General features: G+C 43.7%; 1 protein-coding gene across 3 annotated transcripts in view; it reads right to left on the bottom strand.

Annotated features, from left to right (window-relative positions):
- Positions 1–6,346: 6,346 nt before the first annotated feature.
- HMCES (5-hydroxymethylcytosine binding, ES cell specific) overlaps positions 6,347–20,743 on the bottom strand; it is a 32,515-nt gene continuing 18,118 nt past the window's right edge. For all 3 annotated transcript variants that reach the window (XM_045850457.1, XM_045850458.1, XM_045850456.1), the window contains exons 5-7: positions 11,797–11,978; positions 9,027–9,219; positions 6,347–7,117 (exon numbers count right to left, since the gene is read on the bottom strand). In XM_045850457.1, coding sequence (XP_045706413.1) covers positions 6,881–7,117; positions 9,027–9,219; positions 11,797–11,978 — 612 coding nt within the window. In that variant the 3' untranslated portion in view covers positions 6,347–6,880. The remainder of the gene's footprint in view (positions 7,118–9,026; positions 9,220–11,796; positions 11,979–20,743) is intronic.

The raw sequence follows: 20,743 nt of genomic DNA, 5'->3' as shown, positions 1-20,743 counted from the left end.
TCAGTGTCCCAATCTGTACTCACAGGCCCCTCCCCTCCTTGCAGCTTGCTCACTTCAGCAGAGCTGCACCTCTGCAGCTGGATCCTACATCTCTGATATGCACCCTAAGTTGAAAGATGGATGGCCACAATCAGCCCCACGTGAACATTCAGTGTGTGCCAGGCACTCTGAGGAAGGAAGCACAGGCCTCATCTTAGCTTCATGATAGCCCCAGTGAGGAGTTCAAAAATTCATCTTACCTCCTGGCTGGCGTAGCTCAGTGGATTGAGTGCAGGCTGCGAACCAAAGTGTCGCAGGTTTGATTCCCAACCAGGGTACATGCCTGGGTTGCAGGCCATGACCCCCAGCAACTGCACATTGATGTTTCTCTCTCTCTCTCTCTCTCCTTCCCTTCCCTCTCTAAAAATAAATAAAATCTTTTTAAAAAATTCATCTTACTGGTGTGGGTGCTGAGAGTGGGAGGCTCCTTTTCTGCCTTGACACCACATTCACCTCCTGTATGGAGCTGGGAAGCCCAGGATACACCATGTGTCTCTTGGACTTGGTTTCACGGAGCCTCAATTCCAGATGAACATTGAAGGCACATTATACTGCAAGGCCCAGGAAGAGGGCTTCGTGGGGGAGGTGACTCAAGTGCAGTGAGGAGGCAAAGGACAAAATATGTAGCAATGGCTCAGGCTGGTGGTGCACCTCTTAGCATCCACTGCATCAGACAGGTAGATCTAATGGGACCAGGTCCTGGAGGCTAAGGTCAGTATTTTGGGCCTATCTCCCCTATGGTCTTCTGGTCTTGGGAAAGACTGTTCTCCCCAAGCTTCAGTTTCTTTGTCTGTAAGTAGAGCCAAGAAAGATTTCTTTTACTCATCTGCTAACCAGAGAGAGTCTGAACATACTGCCTCTGGCCAAAGTTTTCCTGCCCCCAACCCTTGCGTACCCCTAGAGGTAGTGCTCTGTCCTTTGGTTACCCCACCTGCCACTGAACCTCCTAAGGTCTAGTTTCTGGGTCCCTAGATCCAACTTTGTGGCTGGAGGGCAGCTCTGCCGGTACTGGAAAAGCCCCTTTCCAGGCTGTGCAGCTTCAGTAATTCATCCAATTAACTGTTGTAGACCAACCTAGGTGAAACTCTTCTACCATGACAGGGCGTAGTGCTGAACACAAGACCTGTTGGAAGGTCTGAGCACTGAGCACAAGGGTACTGAAATCTCAGTGTCCCAGGTATCAGACCTTGGATGATGTGGCCAGAGGCAGCTCCACTAGTCATGAAGCAGCAAATGCTATTGGGGCCACATACACTTGAAAAATGAAGGCAGTGACACTTGGCAGACTTATCAGACTTGCTGCCTGTCCTGGAGGAGCTTAGCCACGTGCAGCAGGAGGAGAATAAATCAGCAACTTCTGGGTAGGGACACTCCAGGCTGGAGTAGCACTAGCACAGGTCCCCAGGATTGGAAAAAGCTCCTGAGTTTGGGGAATGGTAAAAGCAGTGAGTCAACTGACAGATCATGAGTCAGGAATAGTTAGTGGAGCTTCAGGTTCCCATATCAGTTGGAGTTCAATGGAGAAGCAGAACCAGAAGGGATATAGGCACACACCTATGTAGTATTTGATTGCTACAGGGAACTGCCCTGCACAGTTGTGAGACTGAATAAACAACTTCTGTAAGGCCAAATCTCTGTGACTGATGCTGCAGCTTGAGGTGCTCAGTCAGGTGAAGATCATGAGCAGGCTGAAACTCACTAGCAAAAACTGGAATCTTAGGATGGACTGTTATTACTGTCTCTGAATACCTTGGTGATGAGGGTATTCTGCAGAAGCTGAGGCCCTTCATCACAGAGCTAACCATGCACACAATTGGTTGAGGAGTAAAAAAAAATGAAGGCCTAGATGCTGCTTCACACCAGGAAGGTACATCAGCAGATCAGCAATCAAAATAGTTGCTTCCTTCCAAATCTGGCAAGTATCTGCCTTGTAGCCCACACTAACAAGAAACATAAAGTGTGGGAATTCTGGAAAATGTAGTTAGCTTAGATGAGTTGACAAGGCCATAACAGTTCCCCATTATAAAATGGGTGTGTGTGTGACGAGGGTGAGAAGAGACTAGACCAGGGTCTCATACTCAGAGGTGCAAAGGTACCAAGCCAGACAGCACAGTCTAGTCATCTGGAAGACACCGACTCCACCTGAATTGGGACAGTAATCATCCAGTCTTGCTGATTGTTGCCAGGCAGTATGTGGCTTAGTATGGCAAGAGCTTCTCATTTTTTCAGACTGTGTCAGAAGCACCTCATGAAATGTTTAAAGTCCCATCTCCAGAGGCAAGGGGAAAGGCCTGGGCCATTTAGAAAGGCATGAATAGTATGCTTTAGCATGGCAGTGGTCCCACATGAGGCTCAGTCATCTCAAGTACCTCTCAGAATTTTTTATATGGAAATTATAAACATTTTGTGTGTGTGGAACCTCCCACTTTTAAAATGTGGGCTTAAAAAACAAAATATTCTCTTTCATACCTATTAGGTTGGCTACTATAAAAGAGAAACCAGAACAAAACAAATGGTGAGGATGTGGAGAAATTGGAAACCTTGTCCACTGCTGGTAGCAATGTAAGATTGTACAGATGTGGAAAACATTATGGTGGTTTCTCAAAAAATTAAACATAGAATTACCATATGATCAAGCAATTCCATTTCTAGATATATACCCAAAAGAATTGAAAGGAGGGTCTCAAAGAGTTACCTGATCACCTATGTTCATGGCAGCATTATTCACAATAGCCAAAAGGTAGAAGTACCCCAAGTGTCCAATGAGGGATGAATGGATAAACAACATGTGGTCTAGCCTTACAATGGAATATTATTCAGCCCTAAAAAGGATGGAAATTCTGCCCTGGCCAGGTGGCTCAGTTGATTGGAATGTCGTTCCATACACCAAAAGATTGTGGGTCCAATTCCCAGTCAGGGCATACATCTAGTTTGCAGGTTCGATCCCTGGTCAGGGTACATACAGGAGGCAAATAATCAATGTTTCTCTCTTACAGTGATATTTCTCTCTCTAAAAAAATAAAAAAACATATCCTGGAGTGAGGATTAAAAAAAAAAAAGGAAGGAAATCTGACATAAGCTATAATATGGATGAATCCTGAGAACAATATGCTAACTGAAATAAACCAGACACAAAAAGACAAATAATGTATGATTCACTTATATGAAATATCTAATCAAATTAATAGAGATATAAAGTCAAATGGTGGTTTCTAGGGCTGGAGATAGGGAGAAATAGAGAGTTAGTGTTTAACAGGTAAAGTTTCAGTTTTGCAAGATGAAAAAGTTCTGGAGATTGGTTGCACAACAATGTGAACACACTTAACATTATTGAACTGTACATTTTAAAAAGAGTTAAGGTGGTAAAGTTTATGTTATGTGTATTTTTCAACAATTAAGAGTAAGTACTCTGTGGGCCAAACAAAATCATGTGTGAGCCCAATGTGACCTGCAGTCTCCCATTTGAGATCATTCAACTTGATCTTCTGTGAAGGCCTTTCTGGTTGCTTCACAAGAAGCCCTGGATGATGGTGTTCTGAAGGAGACTGAGACAAAGAATGACATAGAGTAAAAGCCGAAGACCCAGCCTTCTGGTCCTGAGGTTCTGCACCAACGTTAACAACCTCTCCAATACCCTTGCTCAATGCACCCTGCACATACATACTTCCAGAGGCCCCTTTTCTCACCTACCTTATCTTGCCTCTCTCCCAGCTCCTGTCTGTCTTGTGACTATCTCCATATCAGGGCTGCCATTTAGAACTTTTTGTGTTGTTTAGCTTGATTGTCCAACTCCTTTCACTGATACCCCAGCTCCTCCAAAGCGTCCTAGCTTCTGCCTCCCACTGGGAGTTTTGCCCATAGAGCCTGCAGCATGCCTCTCCTCTCTGGAGTCCTGGGAAATAAGGGGGGTCCTTGATCCATCTCCACATGAGGAACACTAGCCCAAAGGTAGATTCTGGGTCTTCAACACCAGCACCTGTTCTTTTGGGTTCCTGGGAGTTCAATTGTGAGCGCCCACTCTCCTGACTTAGAGATGGGGAAACAAAGGACTTGCTCAGTTTTACATGTACTAGGAACCCTCCTATACAGCCTAAGCCAAAGCTCCTTTCCCCAAGGAAGGAGGTTCCACTTTTTTTATCATTTGATCCTTCCTCAGATTGAGAAGATGGAGGGTGCACAGGCCCAGGTGGGTAGGAGTCTGAAGCCACCCATTACTTTCTTGGGTGCCCACTGCCAACCTGCCCTGTGGGCTTTCCCATCAACAAGCAGAATCTTGTCCAAACTAAGCTTAAACACTCCTCCCAAATCATGAACCCCTTCTATTTCTCCTTAACATATCTAGGCCAAACTGGCCTTGGTCGAACCCCTCCCTTGCCTGGGTCTGTCCTGTACAAAGCAGGGTTGGGCTTTTAGGCACATAAGCTTTGCACCAGATGTATACAGATGTACTGCAGGCAGGAGTGGAGGGCAGATACTTGTCTATTAAAACCTGGAATACTGGGGTGCTTCTGCCTCCTCTGAAACTACAAAGCAGGAAAGAGTCCCCTAAATTAGGCCTAGAATCAAGCCTGGTCACCTCACCCATAGAATCAGAGGGTGAAGACGGACTGCCATCTGGGAGCCCTGTCCAGGGGCCAGACAGTCCCAATTGCCCCAGAAAACCTCAGGCCCAGTCTGACTTGGCTATATCCAGACAGGGAGGTAAAGGCTGTCCTGTTTGTTCCTGAGACTTGTTCTTAAAAAACAAAGAACAGGATTAGATGCTCCATTGGTCTGTTAAGCAAGATTAAGTATTTGCAAAAGGTGGGAAAATAGGGATTCACATGCTCATGAAATAAGTGAAAATTTGGAGAACAATTGGCAATACCTAGTAAAGCTGATGACCCAGGTAGAAAATTGCAGAATGAAATGTCCAAGATACCATTTATGTAAACCTGAAATCACAAAATATGTTCTCAGATATAAGAATATGCTTTTAACATCACACTTATGTAAAAGTATAAAAACTTAAATGAAAAGAACACACTGCTGAGGACATTCTGTTCCTTCTAATTAAAATGAAAAGACCCTGCCAAACTGACTTACAACCCTGACAGTGGGAAGATAGTAATGAAAAATAAAGGGAATCTCATTTCTATTGTTTTATTAAACCTGAAGCAAATATGACAAAAGTCCTAACAGTCAACCTGCTGGTAAGTTATATGTATTTTTAAAGTCTCTCAGTAAAACCTCCAAATCATCAAATCAGTTCAAAGAAAACTGAAGGCCACAGAGCAAAGCACCCCTGACCTTCAGTGAAAGGTTCTTGAGTACAAACCACCACCAGGGTGATCTCACCTCCTCACCTAGAATGGTGATCTAAAGATAAATTTAGAGACAAGGCACGGTAGGTGGAAGTCACTGCAAGTGTTGGAAGCAGAGACCTCCCTCCCTTCAACCCTGCCAGGAGGTGCTGGAACTGCCCTCTGATTGGTGAGGACACTGACCCCTGATTTGCATAGGGCTTCAGCCAGAGCCCCTCCAGAGATCTCGTGGTGGTGGTACAGTCTGCCCCTCCACTTGGCTCAGGACCTGCTTCCACACAGCGGCACAGGACAGCATTCTGCAGGGCCTGAATGTTCCAAACAGTTAAAAGTGAATCACTCAGGAAGGCTCTCTCCTGGCAAAACACAGCCTGATTGGGGGGCACATATACTTGCACTCACATGTGTGCTTAATTGACAGGTGTGGCATCTAGTGGCTCCTATGGCTCCATGCCTAGCACAGGGCAGGACATGTAGTAACTGCTCACATTCATTTAACAAATATTTGCACATCTACAGTTAACATTAGGAAAACAAAACTGTGAAAAAGCGGTCTCTGCTTTCATGGAATTAATGATCTGGGTGACAGAGGGACAATAGATAACTACCCCAAATAACTAACTAACTAACTAACTAACTAACTAACTAACTAACTAACTATAAAGTGATTCAGTGCCAAGGAGTAGCTTACAGAACAAATCATAGGGTCTCTGACCAGGCTGGGACAGACAGACGGCCAGCTCCCACTTGCGCCACAAGACCAAGTCATCCTCTGTGCCCTGCTCTACCCAGAGGCTGGGGATCTGCATAGGGCTTGAAGGGCTGGGACTTTGGAATTTCTCCTCACGCAGACTCTAGTTCCCAGTGTAAGGACAGGGTTTTGGCCTCTGTACCCCGTTCTACCCCCAGCTCCCTGTATTTGGCAGGCATGCATTCAGGTAGGTTTTAAGCTATAGGATTCAGACAACTTCCAAGATTGAGAGAAAAGGGACTCAACAAAGAACTCTCCACCTAGTCTTTTTTATTTTTCCCAAAACAGTTTTGTCCACAGAAAGCCCAAAATAGTAAGATCCAAAACTAACCCCACTGATAGCATTTTCTGAAATACAGACAGTTTATCAAATATAATTTAATCAGAAAAAATACATATTAAGAACTTAATTCCAAAAGACAGAAAGAGTCCAAAGGCTGAGTAGAAAATGGCCTTTTACTAGCAGCACCAGGTAAGGTTGGTGCTAAGAACTGCCTGCCAGCAGGGTCAGGCTTTGAGGGAAGGCTCCAACCAGTCCTACCAAGAAAAGACAGCAGGCATAATGAACCCCTATGAATTGATGGAGGGGGACCCTCCCATTCCCAGGCTGCCCCATTGTGGGTTCCTGGTCACAGCCAGAATAGCCACTCCCCCATAAACCCACAGCTGTTAACTAACACCGTGCTACCTCCTCCCAAAGCAAATTCATACATACAATGCAAGAATCTGTCATCAGCAATAGTATTCAGTGCAGCAAACCATGACCTTGATCTCTCAAAGCCCTGCATTATTGGCTGTGAGGCCTCTTGGCCATTGGCTCCTCCTCTTCCTCCTTCTTCAGCCATTGCTCCAGGAGTCTAGCACTGCCTCTCTTGGTGGGGAATGGGCTCTTCTGCAGGAACTGGCTGGACCATTGGGGCACATCTGACTCTGCTTTTTGGGATGTTTTGGGGTTTTCCTTTTTGGGTGACTTTGTGGCCAGCCACTGCAACATCTTCTGGCTGCTGCAACTTGCCTTCAGCTCCTAGGAAAAAGACAAAAAAAGCTCAACCCATTCAGCTTAAGCTTTTGGGAAAAGGACAACTCCAAGGGGCACGAGGTACTGATGCCTCTTTCCCTACTAGAAAATGTTACTGAAGACCAGATAGGGCTTATTAGTCAGGAGAAGCAAGAAATGAGCAACTGAGTGTGCTCCAAGGGGTACAAAGGGTAGGGGGTAGCTCTCAGAAAAAGCTTCACGGAGGTATGTGGGGCCATTCAGAGAAGAGCACTGACAGGCATTCAAACATACAGAGAATGACGCATTCTCAGGGAAAAGAATATAATTTAGTAACCAGGCAGAGAGTTAGGATGTGAGGCAGGGGAGATAGGCTTCAAACAGCCTCCATAATTAGGGATTCAGCCTAAGGTTGAATAGGCTGTTTCCCTGCCATGCAGCCAGCCCCTCTGTATAGCCTCTTCTTGCCTGGAACTTCTCTTCTACTTCTCTTACCCACAACCCCACCCTAAACTGAGGTTTCTGAATCCACATAATGCCACCTCTCCAGAATGTAAATTGAGGTAAAGACCATGCCTGCAATGGGGCAGTGTCTAGTGTACAATGAATGATTTTTTGAGACATCTAATAAAAAAAAAGTATCAGAGTTGCAGGAGTTTGCAGAGAAATTAGAGCAAAAAAAAAAAAAAGATGACACTGACTGTGGGTGTGAAAACTTAAAAAACTTAAAAATAGGGGTGGGGGATAGCTGTTCTTGTAATCATTTTCCTTAACACTGCACAGGCATTCTAAGATGCCTGATCTTGGCATACTCAGAGCTATGTCCTACTTCAGATCCCTCTATGACACCTAAAAACAGTGTGACTCCTAAATGTTTATCCCTGAATGTCAGTAGGGGCCAGTGTTTTGCTCTGGAGCTCCCCTCCCCAGTACAGATGCAAATGCTTGTTTAACTTCCCTTCAAAATACATCTTCAGGATCCTTACCAATTCTAAGAAGTTAAAGTTTTTGGCAGAAATGTTCTCAAATTGTCCTGAAGCAGAACAAGGATTAGAACTTCTCTATCTGGTGGTTGGGAAAGCAGAGCTACAGAGAAGAGACATCAAAAATAACACAGTTGGCCCTGGCTGGTGTGGTTCAGTGGATTGAGTGCCAGCCTGCAAACCAAAGGATTGCTGGTTCAATTCCCAGTCAGGGCACATGCTTGGGTTGTAGGCCAGGTCCCCAGTAGGGGGTGTGCGAGAGGCAACCACACACTGATATTTCTTTCCCTCTCTTTCTCCCTTCCTTCCCCTCTCTAAAAATAAATAAATAAATCTTTTTAAAAAATAACACAGTTGGTTATAGGCAGAGATGCAATTACGGTCAAGGGCCCCTTTGGTTTTCTCACAGTCACCCTCTACATTAGGAGTCCCCAAACTTGATTTATTACCAGACTCGCCAAGAGATTCTCAATGATAGAAAAGTCCAGGCTCACTCCTGAATACTGATCAACTTAGTATGTCTAGATAGAGCCTGGCATTTACATTTCAAAAAGAGGTCTCCTGAGGACTCTGAGTTATAGCCAGCTTTTTTTTTTAATCCTCATCCAAGGATATTTTTTATTGATTTTAGAGAGAGGGGAAGGGGGAGAGAGAGAGACACATCGATTGGCTGTCTCCCATACGAACCTGCAACCTAGGTATGTGCCCAGACTGGGAATTGAACCCACGACATTTTGGTGTACTGGACAATGCTCCAACCAACTGAGCCACAACAACCAGGGCATAGCAGCCAGCTTTGAATCACTGCTCTGCTCACCTTTGCCATAACAAAGGAGTATGAGTTTTGAGTGGTTTAAATGAAAGCTATGATTGTAAAAGGCCATATCCTAAAAGAAAATGCTAAACTGACAGAAGAAAACTCAAAAAGGACTGTCAAAGTTACATGCCCCTACCTTTTTGACCAGTAAGTCCACAGGAATCAGACACTCAGGAGTGTTGTTTCGGGAGTTGTTCACCACATGAGAGACGGGATGGAAGATGATGTTCTCTGTGGGGTGGATTAACTTCAGAGCTTCTTGAGTTGAGATTTTACCAAAGTCAAGCCATTTAGAGACTGCTTCCTCTCCATCTAATATGGCGGGCATCCTAGCCAGTGAGGTCAAGATATTGGTTAGAAGAGGCAGAGTGAGGGTAGGGAGAGAAAGGAGAGAGACTTGAATCAGCTGATAGCACAAATCACCACAAGGAGAAGCTTGCCCTCTCTCTGTGCCTCACATACTGATTGCTGCCATATGCTCTCTGACTTAACAGGGCACAAAATTCAACACTAGGAGAGCCAATTTATAAAGTTTTATGGCAAAGGCAGTGAATAGTAATTATGAGTGGATCCAGTACACTCCAGTGCACACATTAGCAAACTGGTTACTTTTCTATGATGCACCAGCCTAGAATTAAAGGAGAAATAGATTCTGGAAAACTTGTCTATCAACAATAATCTCCAGCCTTATATCCTATGACAGATTTACAGTAAGCAAGATTTACTCACACAATTCTGAACAAAAGGAACCTATGCCTCTGAAAGCAAAGAGGCTGTAAGATGACTCCTGGTACCCAGGAAGATGTTAAAAAAGATCCTTTGTTTGGCTTCCAGTTTTATGTCCTAGATCATAGGTGGCAAACACAAGGCCCCGTGGCCCAAATCTGGCCCTCCACCTTGTTTTATACAACTCAGCACCTTGTTTCTACCTGGTGGCAGCACCGAGCTCTCGCTTAACTATTCAGGAGTAGTTACATTTATACAGTCCTAAAATTGTATTTGGCTCTTTGAAGACAACTGCAAGGCTGATGTGACCCCCAGTGAAAATGAGTTTGACATCCCTGTCCTAGACCAATGCAGAGCATTGTACACACTTCATTGGTGAGTGCTTGATTTTAGGAGACAAATGCATAAACATCTATTTTAATCATTATTCTCATTTCAAAAATATTGAACATACTTAAAAAATATTTTACAGGAAGTAGGTAAACATGTTCACCTCCTTTCACAACACGACAAAATTATAACTAAATTTAGAACAACCACCCTTGAGAACCACCTGAACACTATAACTCCCATATCTAAAAATATAAAGAACTCCCATAATTAAGGACATAAAGAACTCCCATAACTAAGGATATAAAGCAGCCACCTCGAGAATGGCAACAGGGGTAGAAATGAGCAGGCCACACACTCATGTGTAGTGGTTAAGAATAGGGAGGGATATCTCGACTGTGGAGGTTCCCATTGAGGGGCAAAGGGTCCCAGGCTCACACATGGCTTCTCAGCCTTTGAGAAGCAGTGCTGGCAAAGGGAGTCACTGCAACAGCTGGCTATAAGAATCAGCAGGAACTCAGTGCAGGTGAGATGAGGGGCTGCCTGCTGTAGACCTAGGTATCCCTTTAAAGGGCCTGCACATAGAGTCACTTGTTCATAAATACTCGCCCTAAGCTCAAGAGAAGAGACAGCAGTTCGAAAGCACCAAGGACATACAGAGAGGAACTGAACTGTCTGACTTCAAGGAGAGGGCTGGAGGGGTAGCTATGTCTGGGACTAAATTGCCAGCAGATGACATTTTTCCTTTTTGAGCCCTCATCTCAAATAGCTACACACATGCCAAATCTGAGATTCTACTAACTTGGATAACACTGCTGTTGCCCCATGCTGGTTATTCTCTGAGACACTGTCTCAATGCATAGGCCTGGCTTGTGCCATAGACTTCCCTAAAATCTCTCACAAATCTATAAACCCCTGCCCTGACTGGTGTGGCTCAGTGGATTGAGTGCCAGCCTTCGAACCAAAGGGTCACCAGTTTGATTCCCAGTCAGGGCACATGCCTGGGTTGCAGGCCAGGACCCCAGTGTGGGGGGAGGAGGTGTGAGAGGCAACCACACATTGATCTTTCTTTTCTTCTCTTCTCCTCTCTCTAAAAATAAATAAATAAAATCTTAAAAAAAAAAAACCCTCTACAAGCAGCAGCTGGTCTTGGTGTGCCCTATACCTCTTGCAAAGTGACCCAAACCTTGGCACTAGTGGCCACTAGCCTGGGTTCACAGCATAACTACTCTAGGATCCTTTAAGCCCAGTATGGGCAGATACCAAGTGCAAATCACTTTGTAACTCCTACCAGGCTGGACACAGGCAGTGACTAATGTTGGCCTGCATCAGAGTCCCTCCCAAGAATCCCCAGAACCAACACACCTGGTGGCTGGCTTCAGATAACACCAGAGGAGCACCCAGTTAGCACCATGAAAAACATACCCAAAGGGTGAGCTTGTTGGGCATGAGAGCCCTGCTAAAGTGCATCATGCTCTGGGGCCAGCACTCCCAACCCTGCACCCCACAAGGGCTCATTCACTGTGGTCACAGTCTTCTTGAGAGTCTTCTTGAGAGCCAGTTAACTTGAGAGTCAATTCTACCTACTGATGTGCCAACAGAAATGAAGGGTCAACTACAATAAAAGAGCACATACAACCACACAAGAGACAGCTTTGGAGCCTCTGGGTTAGGTGAACAGGGAGACAAACTGACTATTAACTGTACTTTGCAAAGCAACTGTCTTAGTTTCCACCTGTTTAAATTTGTACATATAGAAACTTTACATTCCAAAAGTAACCTATCTAAAAGCAAAGAGAAAAACCATTCCATGAATCCTTTTGGACCCACGGATAAGAAGTGTGACTTGCCTATGGTGGATGTCACTCAAGCATTTGCAGGAATCCACTGTGATGATAGTGTAGGAATACAGGCAGTCTCCTCCCTCTGGTGGCTCCCAGCAGTCAAAGATCCCAGCCATTGTTAGCGGCCTCCAGTTGTCCCAGACTTTCTCCCAGTCCTCAGGACTGTGTGCAGCACCAATGCTGCCAGGCTGGAAGAATTACATGGGCACATAAGACACTTGGCAGCTTCCTTCTACATGCAAGTTGGGCACTACTACAGACTTATGAGCACTGCAATAATTTTAGAAGTAATAGCCCATGATTATTAACTGCCTTTTAAAGGAAAGAGGGTTGGTGGCAAATACCATTCAAAGCTATATATATATATATAGATTTAGGGCTCTTCTGTTGCTTTCAGAATACACTTTAATACCTTCATTAGGCATTCAGGCTTTCTATGATCTGGCCCATCATTCTAGCTTTCACTTACAATGTTAATCTGAACCTGCTGTTTGTCAATGAAGCTACCATGCAATTTTGTTCCCACTGTCTTGCTAAAACATTACCCCATCCACAATGTCTTTCCCACCCTTTCTTATCATGTCAATTCCTACTTGCCATTTGAGATTCAGTTCAAGGCCTAGAATACAGAAAGCTAGAAAGAGTATTACCTCCACCTTAATAAGACAAAAAGCTAGATAATCTATCAAATCATAACTTTTCTTAAATTCATTACAGAACTGAGGTAACAGGGCAACCAATTAGCCTGAACTTCATGCAAAGACAGGGGACTCCACAGGGAGATCAGACACAAGCACCGGCTTACCAGTGGCAATATGAGGAAGGCAAGTCCTTCATATAGTAGATAAGAAATCAGATAAAATTATTATTGAATTGCTAAATGCAAAGTGTGGGCTAGCCTGAGAGTATAGAATCCCTGGGAACCACAGAGATCAGGGGCATTTGCATCAGCTTTTAGACTCTTCTCCACAGACCTCTCAGTTGTTCACAGGAAAGAATGGGGTCAAGGCAGGAGGCTAGAGAAAGCCTTCCTTGCTGGTGCATTCCTAGAAGAGGTGCTTCAGGAAAAGCATGAAGCTTTACCTTGTTGGGAACCGCCCTGACTGGTATCAGAAACTGAGACCCCCGCCTAGGCTAAGGCTAAGGGAACGCCCTTGGAACCGTGAGCCGGCAAGGAGACAAAAGCTTATCTTCCTGGCAGGAACGCTGTTTCTGCTGCGGAACCCCAAAAAGCTTGGTCGGTTAGCCAAAGACGGGTAAGATTCCCCACGGGGGAACAACCCAAGCCAGGCACGATCACTTTTGGGAGGCCCCCCCAAAAGAAGGACTTGGGGGGGGGGCTGCAGCAAAAGAGGGGTGATGGACCCTCACTCCTCGGCTTTGACAAAGTCTGAGTTCTCAGCGTCCGGAAGAAAATCTCCTTATCTCTCGGTGGCCTTAGTTCCCTGCGCTCCACCTAAGCCTGAAACAATGACGGGGAAGTACAGCTCGGTACTGGGAAGTGCGGATTTCCCGGGGTGATCAGGCCTAAGAAAGAACATGTAAATTACTGTGAAACCTTCTTTGTTCAAGAATGCTCTCAGTTGAATGAGGAGGGTCTTAGGAGGAAGCTAGTTTGTTCCTCAGCCTTACAGCTCTTTGATCCCCCAACTCAATAGACTGGCAGAGTTCTTTGTTTCCTATATTCCTTACTTCCCTAATGAGTATTGTACGTTACCTGAGTTATTATGCAAAATGAGCCTAATAAAAGCAGGTATGGACGGTAAATCAGCGCGCTCCCCACTAGGGGGGGTGGCCATTCTGTCCCTACTTCCCCACAGAAACTAGTTTGTCTCTGTGCATGTGTGTTTTTTCTCGCGTATTGTCGAGCCATCCACAGTGTGCCGTGGTCACTGCTGGCCGGTGACCCACGCGCAACATTACCTGATCACTGTTCCTTTAAGGCACAGGTGGCAAACACAAGGCCCATGGGCTGATTCTGGCCCTCCACCTTGTTTTATCCAGCCTGGCACCTTGTTTCTACCTGGTGGAAGCACCAAACTCTCGCTTAACTGTTAAGGAGTAGTTACATTTACACAGTACTAAAATTACATTTGGCCCTTTGAAAGCAACCTCAAGGCTGATGTGGCCCCCAGTGAAAATGAGTTTGACAACCCTGCTCTAAGGAATAAAAGCCTTAGAGTCAGGGGAAGGGTAATAAACCCTATTACCCTTAAGATACAGATAAAGACTCATTGAGGCTGGGGAAGGATAAAAGAAAAAAGTCCTCTACTCGCCTGGGGAAGGAGCAATATCAGTGAGGAAGGATGAGAGTTAGTGGTACAGTTTTGCCTAACACTGAGGCTGAACGAAGACAAGAGAGAACACTCTCCATTCCCCTTCAAATTGGTGACACCAAGTGACAAGCAGCAGCAGTCTAATTCTGGATAAGGGGTGAGAGCATGGGAAGATCCTCTCTGAAGCACAAGATCAAAAGAAATACTATGGCTGAAGGGAGCAGAGCAACTGAGGAAAACCCTCTGGAAAATCAACCCTTACTATAAACACAAGGTGACACCAGAGAAAATTAAAACCAGTGGCAAACAAAGGTAATCATAAATACAAAATCCAAATCCAGTTCCACTGACAAGATCCACTCAGTCTCACATGTTAATGGACTAATAGAAGGATAAGGGTATCCATACTATGGCAATCAAAAATTACAACACACATAAAAAAAGCTAAACCAAAAACAAACAAACAACAATAACCAATCAACTGCCAAGAGATAAAGAAATCAACAGAATCAGGTTCAAGAGATTATATTTCCCAAATGCTGAAATATCAGGGAATTTAAAGTTAATTGATATGTTAAAGGCTCTTGTAGAAAATGTAGACTACATGCATGAACAGTTAAGGAATTTGGGCATAATCAGAAAGAATCACAGGTCAATAAAAATTCCAGACTAAAACATGGAGAAAAATTAATGAAGCATACAGAAGAGAACATCCAAAAACTATGAACAATATCAAATTGCCTAACACATGCGTACTTAGAATCCCCAAAAAGAAAAAATATGTGGCAAAGGAATATTTGAATGACTGAGAATTTTCCAAAAATTATGAAGGACTCCAAGAAGCTCAGAGAACATGCCAAACACATACACACACACATACACCCTACACATATCATATTTAAATTGCTGAAAACCAAAGAGAAAATCTGTAAAAATATATCTTAAAAGCATTGGGGAATGAAGTTGTGGTAGAAGTACACATCACAAACAGAAAAAAAGCACAAAAGCCACAAAAATTACAGTAGACTTCTCAAAAGAGACAATGAAAGCCAGAAATAATTAAGTACTTTTTTAAAGTGCTGAAAGAAAATGCCCAAAACTGACAACCCTAAATTCTAAACACAGTAAAAATACCTATCAAAAATGCAGACAGTGTGCCCTGACTGGTGAGGCTCAGTGGGTTGGGCATCATCCAGCAAACCAAAAAGTCACTGGTTAGATTCCTGGTCAGGGCACATGCCTGGGGCCAGGTCCCCAGCTGGGCGTATGCAAGAGGCAACCAATAGATGTTTCTCTCACATATCAATGTTTCTCTCCCTCTTTTTCTGCCTTCTTACCCTCTCTCTAAATATAAATAAATAAAATCTTTGAAAAAATGCAGAAACTGGTTGCCAGGTGCTGGCTACAAGCAGTGACTAATAATGGGAATGAGTTTTTCAGGGGGTGATAATAATGTTCTGAAGTTAGATAGTGATAATGGTTGCCTAGCATTTTGGATTAACTAAAAACACTAAATACTTTAAAAGGGTGAATTTTAAGGTAGATGAATTATATATCACCAAAGAAAATCATGATTATTAAAAAAATGAAAAACTTGTTTTTTTGACAAAAGAATAGAATCCATTACCAGCAGACATGTACTATACAAAGTATTAAAAGGAAATTCTTTAGGCAGAAGGAATACGATACCAGATAGAAAGAACCCTGAATATACCCAAAGAAGTGAAGATCAATGGAAATGGCTAAAATGAAGGTAAATGTAAAATTTCTCTTTTTTATCACTCTAAAACATAACTGACTGTCTAAAACAGTAGCAATATATCGTGAATATAAAGCATATGAAGAAGTAAGATGTATGACAATATACCAAGAGATGGGAGGAATCGGGAATACAGTGCTGTTAAGTCCTTACACTACACAAGAAGCTGTATATTATTTAAAAGTAAATAGTAATTTAAAATGTAATTACAGAGCAGTTAGTAAAACAATTTTTCAAAAAGTAAAAATAGGCCAGTTTAATTTCCAGTCAGGGCACATGCCTGGGTTGTAGGCCATATCCCCAGTATGGGGTGTGTTAGAGGCAACCATACATTGATGTTTCACTCCCTCTCTTTTCCCCTCCTTTCCCCATCTCTCTAAAATAAATAAATAAAACCTTAAAAAAAAAAGTAAAAATAGGACTTCTGGCCAAAGATGCAGGCATAGGTAGATACACTGTGCCTCCTCTCACAACCAAAAGAAGGACAACAAAAAATTTAAAAACAAACAACAACCAGAGCTGACAAAAAATTGAACTGTATGGAAGTCCAACAACCAAAGAGTTAAAGAAGAAATATTCATCTACACCACTGGGAGGGGTGGAGATGGGCAGCTGGGTGGAGAGGACTTGCAGCAAGGAGGCAGCTGGAGGAGTGAGCGAGGTGGCGGTTGGCAGAGTGGGTGGTCCCACATTTGCCTGTGGATAAACTGGGAGGAACAACTGGGGAACAAGACAGACTGCACAACCCAGGGTTCCAGCATGGGGAAATAAAGCTCGAAACCTCTGACTGAAAAAACCTGTGGGCATTGCAGTGATGGGAGAAACTCCCATCCTCATAGGAGAGTTTGTTGGAGAGACCCACAGAATCTTAGAATAGACACAAAACCACCTACCTGGGAATCAGCACCAGAAAGGCCCAATTTGCTTGTGGGTAGTGGCAGAGAGCAGAACAAGCAGCAATGTTCCCCCTCTGACACCCTCTGACATATAGGGCCACAACACAGTGACACGGTTGCCCCACCCTGGTGAATACCTAAGTCTTCACCCCTTACAGGCATGCCTAGAAGAAAAAATGGCCCCAAATAAAGAACAGATGAAAGCTCCATAAAAAATATAACTAAGCAACAAAGAGATAGCCAACCTATCAGATGTACATTTCAAAACACTGGTAATCAGGATGCTTACAGAAATGGTTGAGCATGGTCACAAAAATAGAGGAAAAAGTGAAGGCTAGGAAAAGTGAAATAAAGGAAAATGTACAGGGAACTAACAGTGAGAGGAAGGAAATCTGGACTAAAATCAATGGTTTGGACCAGAAGGAAGCAATAAACATTCAACCAGAACAGAATGAAGAAACAAGAATTCAAAAAACTCTTAGGAACTCTGAGGAGAGGCTTAGGAACCTCCAGTACAACTTTAAACATTCCAAAAACTGAATCATACAATTGCCAGAAGGAGAAGAAATTGAAGACTTATTTGAAGAAATAATGAAGGAGAACTTCCCCAATCTGGCAAAGGAAAAGACTTCCAAGAAGTCCAGGAAGCTCAGAGAGTCCCAAAGAAGCTGGATCCAAGGAAGCACACACCAAGGCACATCATAATTACATTACTCAAGAGAAAAGGAAACAGCTACCTACAAAGGAGTTCCCGTAAGACTATCAGCTGATTTCTCAAAAGAAACCTTGCAGGCAAGAAGGGGCTGGGAAGAAGTATTCCAAGTCATGAAAGGCAAGGACCTACATCCAAGATTGCTCTATCCAGCAAAGCTATCATTTACAGTGGAAAGGAAGATAAGGTGCTTCCCAGATAAGGTCAAGTTAAAGGAGTTCATCATCACCAAGTCCTTATTATATGAAATGTTAAGGGGACTTATTTAAGAAAAAGAAGATGATCAAAAATATGAACAGTAAAATGACAATAAACTTAAACTATCAACAATAGAACCTAAAAACAAAATAAAAACAAACTAAGCCAACAACTAGGACAGGAACAGAATCACAGAAATGGAGATCACAAGGAGGGTTATCAGCAGGGAAGGGGAGGGGTGGAATGGGGGAAAAGTTAAAGGGAATAAGTAGCATAAATGGTAGGTGGGAAATAGACAGGGGTATTTTAAGAATGGTATAGGAATGGAGAAGACAAGGAACTTATATGTACGACCCGTGGACATGAACTAAGGGGGGAGAATGTAAGTTGGAGGGGATGTGAAGGGTGGAGTGGAATAAAGGGGGGAAATGGCACAACTGTTATAGCATAATCAATAAAATATATTTAAAAATAAATACAAGTAAAAATAATAAGCCAATGGTGGGGATAAAAGGAAATCATTAAAACACACACACACACACACACACACACACACACACGCACGCACAAAACAGCCCTATCTGGCATAGCTCAGTGGATTGAGCACAGGCTGTGAACCAAAGCATCGCAGGTTCAATTCCCAGTCAGGGCCCATGCCTGGGTTGTAGGACAGGACCCCAATGTGGGCCCCGTGAGAGGCAACCACACATTGATGTTTCTCTCTCTCTTTCTCTCTTCCTTCCCCTCTCTAAAAATAAATAAATAAAATCTTTAACAAACAAAAAAAACCCAATACCTCATTCCAAAGCAGACAGAAAAAAAATAGAAGAAAAGAAAAAAAGAGCTGATGAAACAAGTAGAAAACAACTAGCAATAGTTATCCGGTACAAGATGGTGGTGAGGTAGGTGGGAGCGGAGCCCAGTTTTCCCTGTGTCCAGCTGGAACTCCTAGCCAATCTTCTGAGAAACGGAGTGAACTGCCAACGGAATCCCAGCTTATATGAAGTTTGGAGGTCAAAAATTGTAGAGGACACTGAAAAACAGATGGTGAGGAGATTGAGCTGGGATGATAAGGTCCCTGGGATCGGTCCCTAGGCTGCTGTGGCCCCCAGACTGATGCTTGCTGCAGGATATAGGGAGGAGAGTTAGATCATCAGCTCCCTCCCCTACCAGAGCAGGGATGGCAGCAGCCGGCACCAGGAGGGACCTGGATGCTGGAAGTTGCTGGGGGGAATAGAGACAAAGTGGGAAACACACAGAGGAAGTATACATCCACTGGGACTGTGGATGCTGGCACCAGAGAAACTGCAGTGGTGGGTTACACCTGGAGAAGGGAGGAGTTGGGCCGTATCTGACCCAGACTCGGATAGTCTTCAGACTGGTTAGAAAGTTCGGCCATGTGAAAAGCCATGCACTTATTAAGAATGGCAGGCAGCTGCTTTGTAAGGAACTCTCCAGCAGTGGCTGACTGGCCCTGAGGGTGATTTGAGCTGTGTGCCCCAGAGACTGAGTGGCTGAGTGGAACCCCGAGCCTGACATTGACTCACACAGCATGTCCAGAGACTGAGGGGCTGATCTGAGCCTGGTAGCTCATGGAGGACCCAGGCCAGAGGCTGAGCAACTGTGAATATTGAGACCCAGACTGGTCCTCATCCTCTCAAAACCATAGGAAGGGAGAAAAGTGAAGCCCAGCCCCCCTCTTCCTGTGGCATCCAGGAAGACTGGCAGAACTTGCTGAATGGGTTTAAAGTCAAAAGGAGGCTTATTTTTTTCTTTCCTCTCACTTTTTTTTTTCCTTTTTCTCTTCCCCCAAGTGAGACAATAAGACATGGACTTACGAAAGGTTCAGAGACAGATCCAAAAGGGGAGCACAAGGCTAACCCCCAAAATTGAGAAACTGAGACAAATGTCACTTTGCTATCACATAGAGCTGGCATTTTATTGTTTATGTGTATTATTGTTGTTTTTTCATTATTTTTACTACTTTTATTTTATTAGGATTTTTTTACATTTCTCTTCCTTGTTAGTTTTCCTCATTTTATTTCTCTAATTGTATTGTGTATTGTTTAACTGATTTTCCTTATTTCCTTTATTGTATTCTAATTTTCCTTCTTTCACTTCACTCAAGTCCAGTCATGTTCAAATAACACACTACTCTTGTCCTGTATTTTCTATTCTGGTAACCAAATCATATATTTCTTGTCATATTATTGTTGTTCTAGTACTACTGTAAATAATTTTTGTTCCATATAATTGTACATACTACACAGTAACCCTCCCTGATCTTAGCCCACTTCACTATATTCCTGAGCATTTTTATTGATTATTGCTGTGGTTAACTACTAGCTCTCACACTATGCCTACTTTCTATCCTTTACTCTCACAGTATCTCATCATCTAATCTGCACAAGTGCTCTGTTTTCCGGATTCAGTTCACAATTCTCCTCTCCTCTAAAAAGAGTGTTATCTCTCTTTCACCTTTTATAAAAAGTGGCAAGTTGGGTGACATGTCACAGTTAATGCTATACTTATCAAAAGAATCTCCTATCTCTTCTCTACTTGCTGGTACTTTAAATCCCATAAAATACTCTCCTACTGTCTTAATCCATTTTGCCTACCCCCTGCCACTGGTCACACACAAGAATAGGTGGGAGCTGCAAACATCAGTATACCTGCTGGAGGGGAAAAACTGATAGGGGACTCAAGACTTGGAAAATTTTAGCTTAAGGTAAAAAGCTGTAAGTCCAGCAAGTAATGTGTATGTTAAGCTTTTGTTTCAGAAACTACAGATAAGGCCCATCCTGGCTCCTGGGAAAAACAGCTGACCTCCTGGGGCACTGGCTAGAGATTACCACCTAGGGACAAGTTGGAGGCACCTGGGCCTTTTGTGTTTCCACTGCCCCCCGCCTCCCACCTTGGGAACAGCTAACTGCTAAGGACAGGAACATTGCAGCTTCTGAATCTCAAAGCCCTCACTGCACCTTGTTTGTCCTCCCCTACCCCCTTATAAAAGATCTGGCCTGGAAAGAGAAGGGAAGATGGTTTGTTAGGGTATGAACCCACCATCTTCTCAGATCTCCAGCCATCTGAATAAAGCACCCATAAAAGATTC

The sequence above is a fragment of the Phyllostomus hastatus genome, unplaced genomic scaffold (assembly GCF_019186645.2).
Source record: "Phyllostomus hastatus isolate PE091 unplaced genomic scaffold, TTU_PhHast_1.1 phas_contig_80, whole genome shotgun sequence".
NCBI classification, from domain to species: domain Eukaryota; kingdom Metazoa; phylum Chordata; class Mammalia; order Chiroptera; family Phyllostomidae; genus Phyllostomus; species Phyllostomus hastatus.
This window is presented reverse-complemented; position numbering and strand designations above follow the sequence as displayed.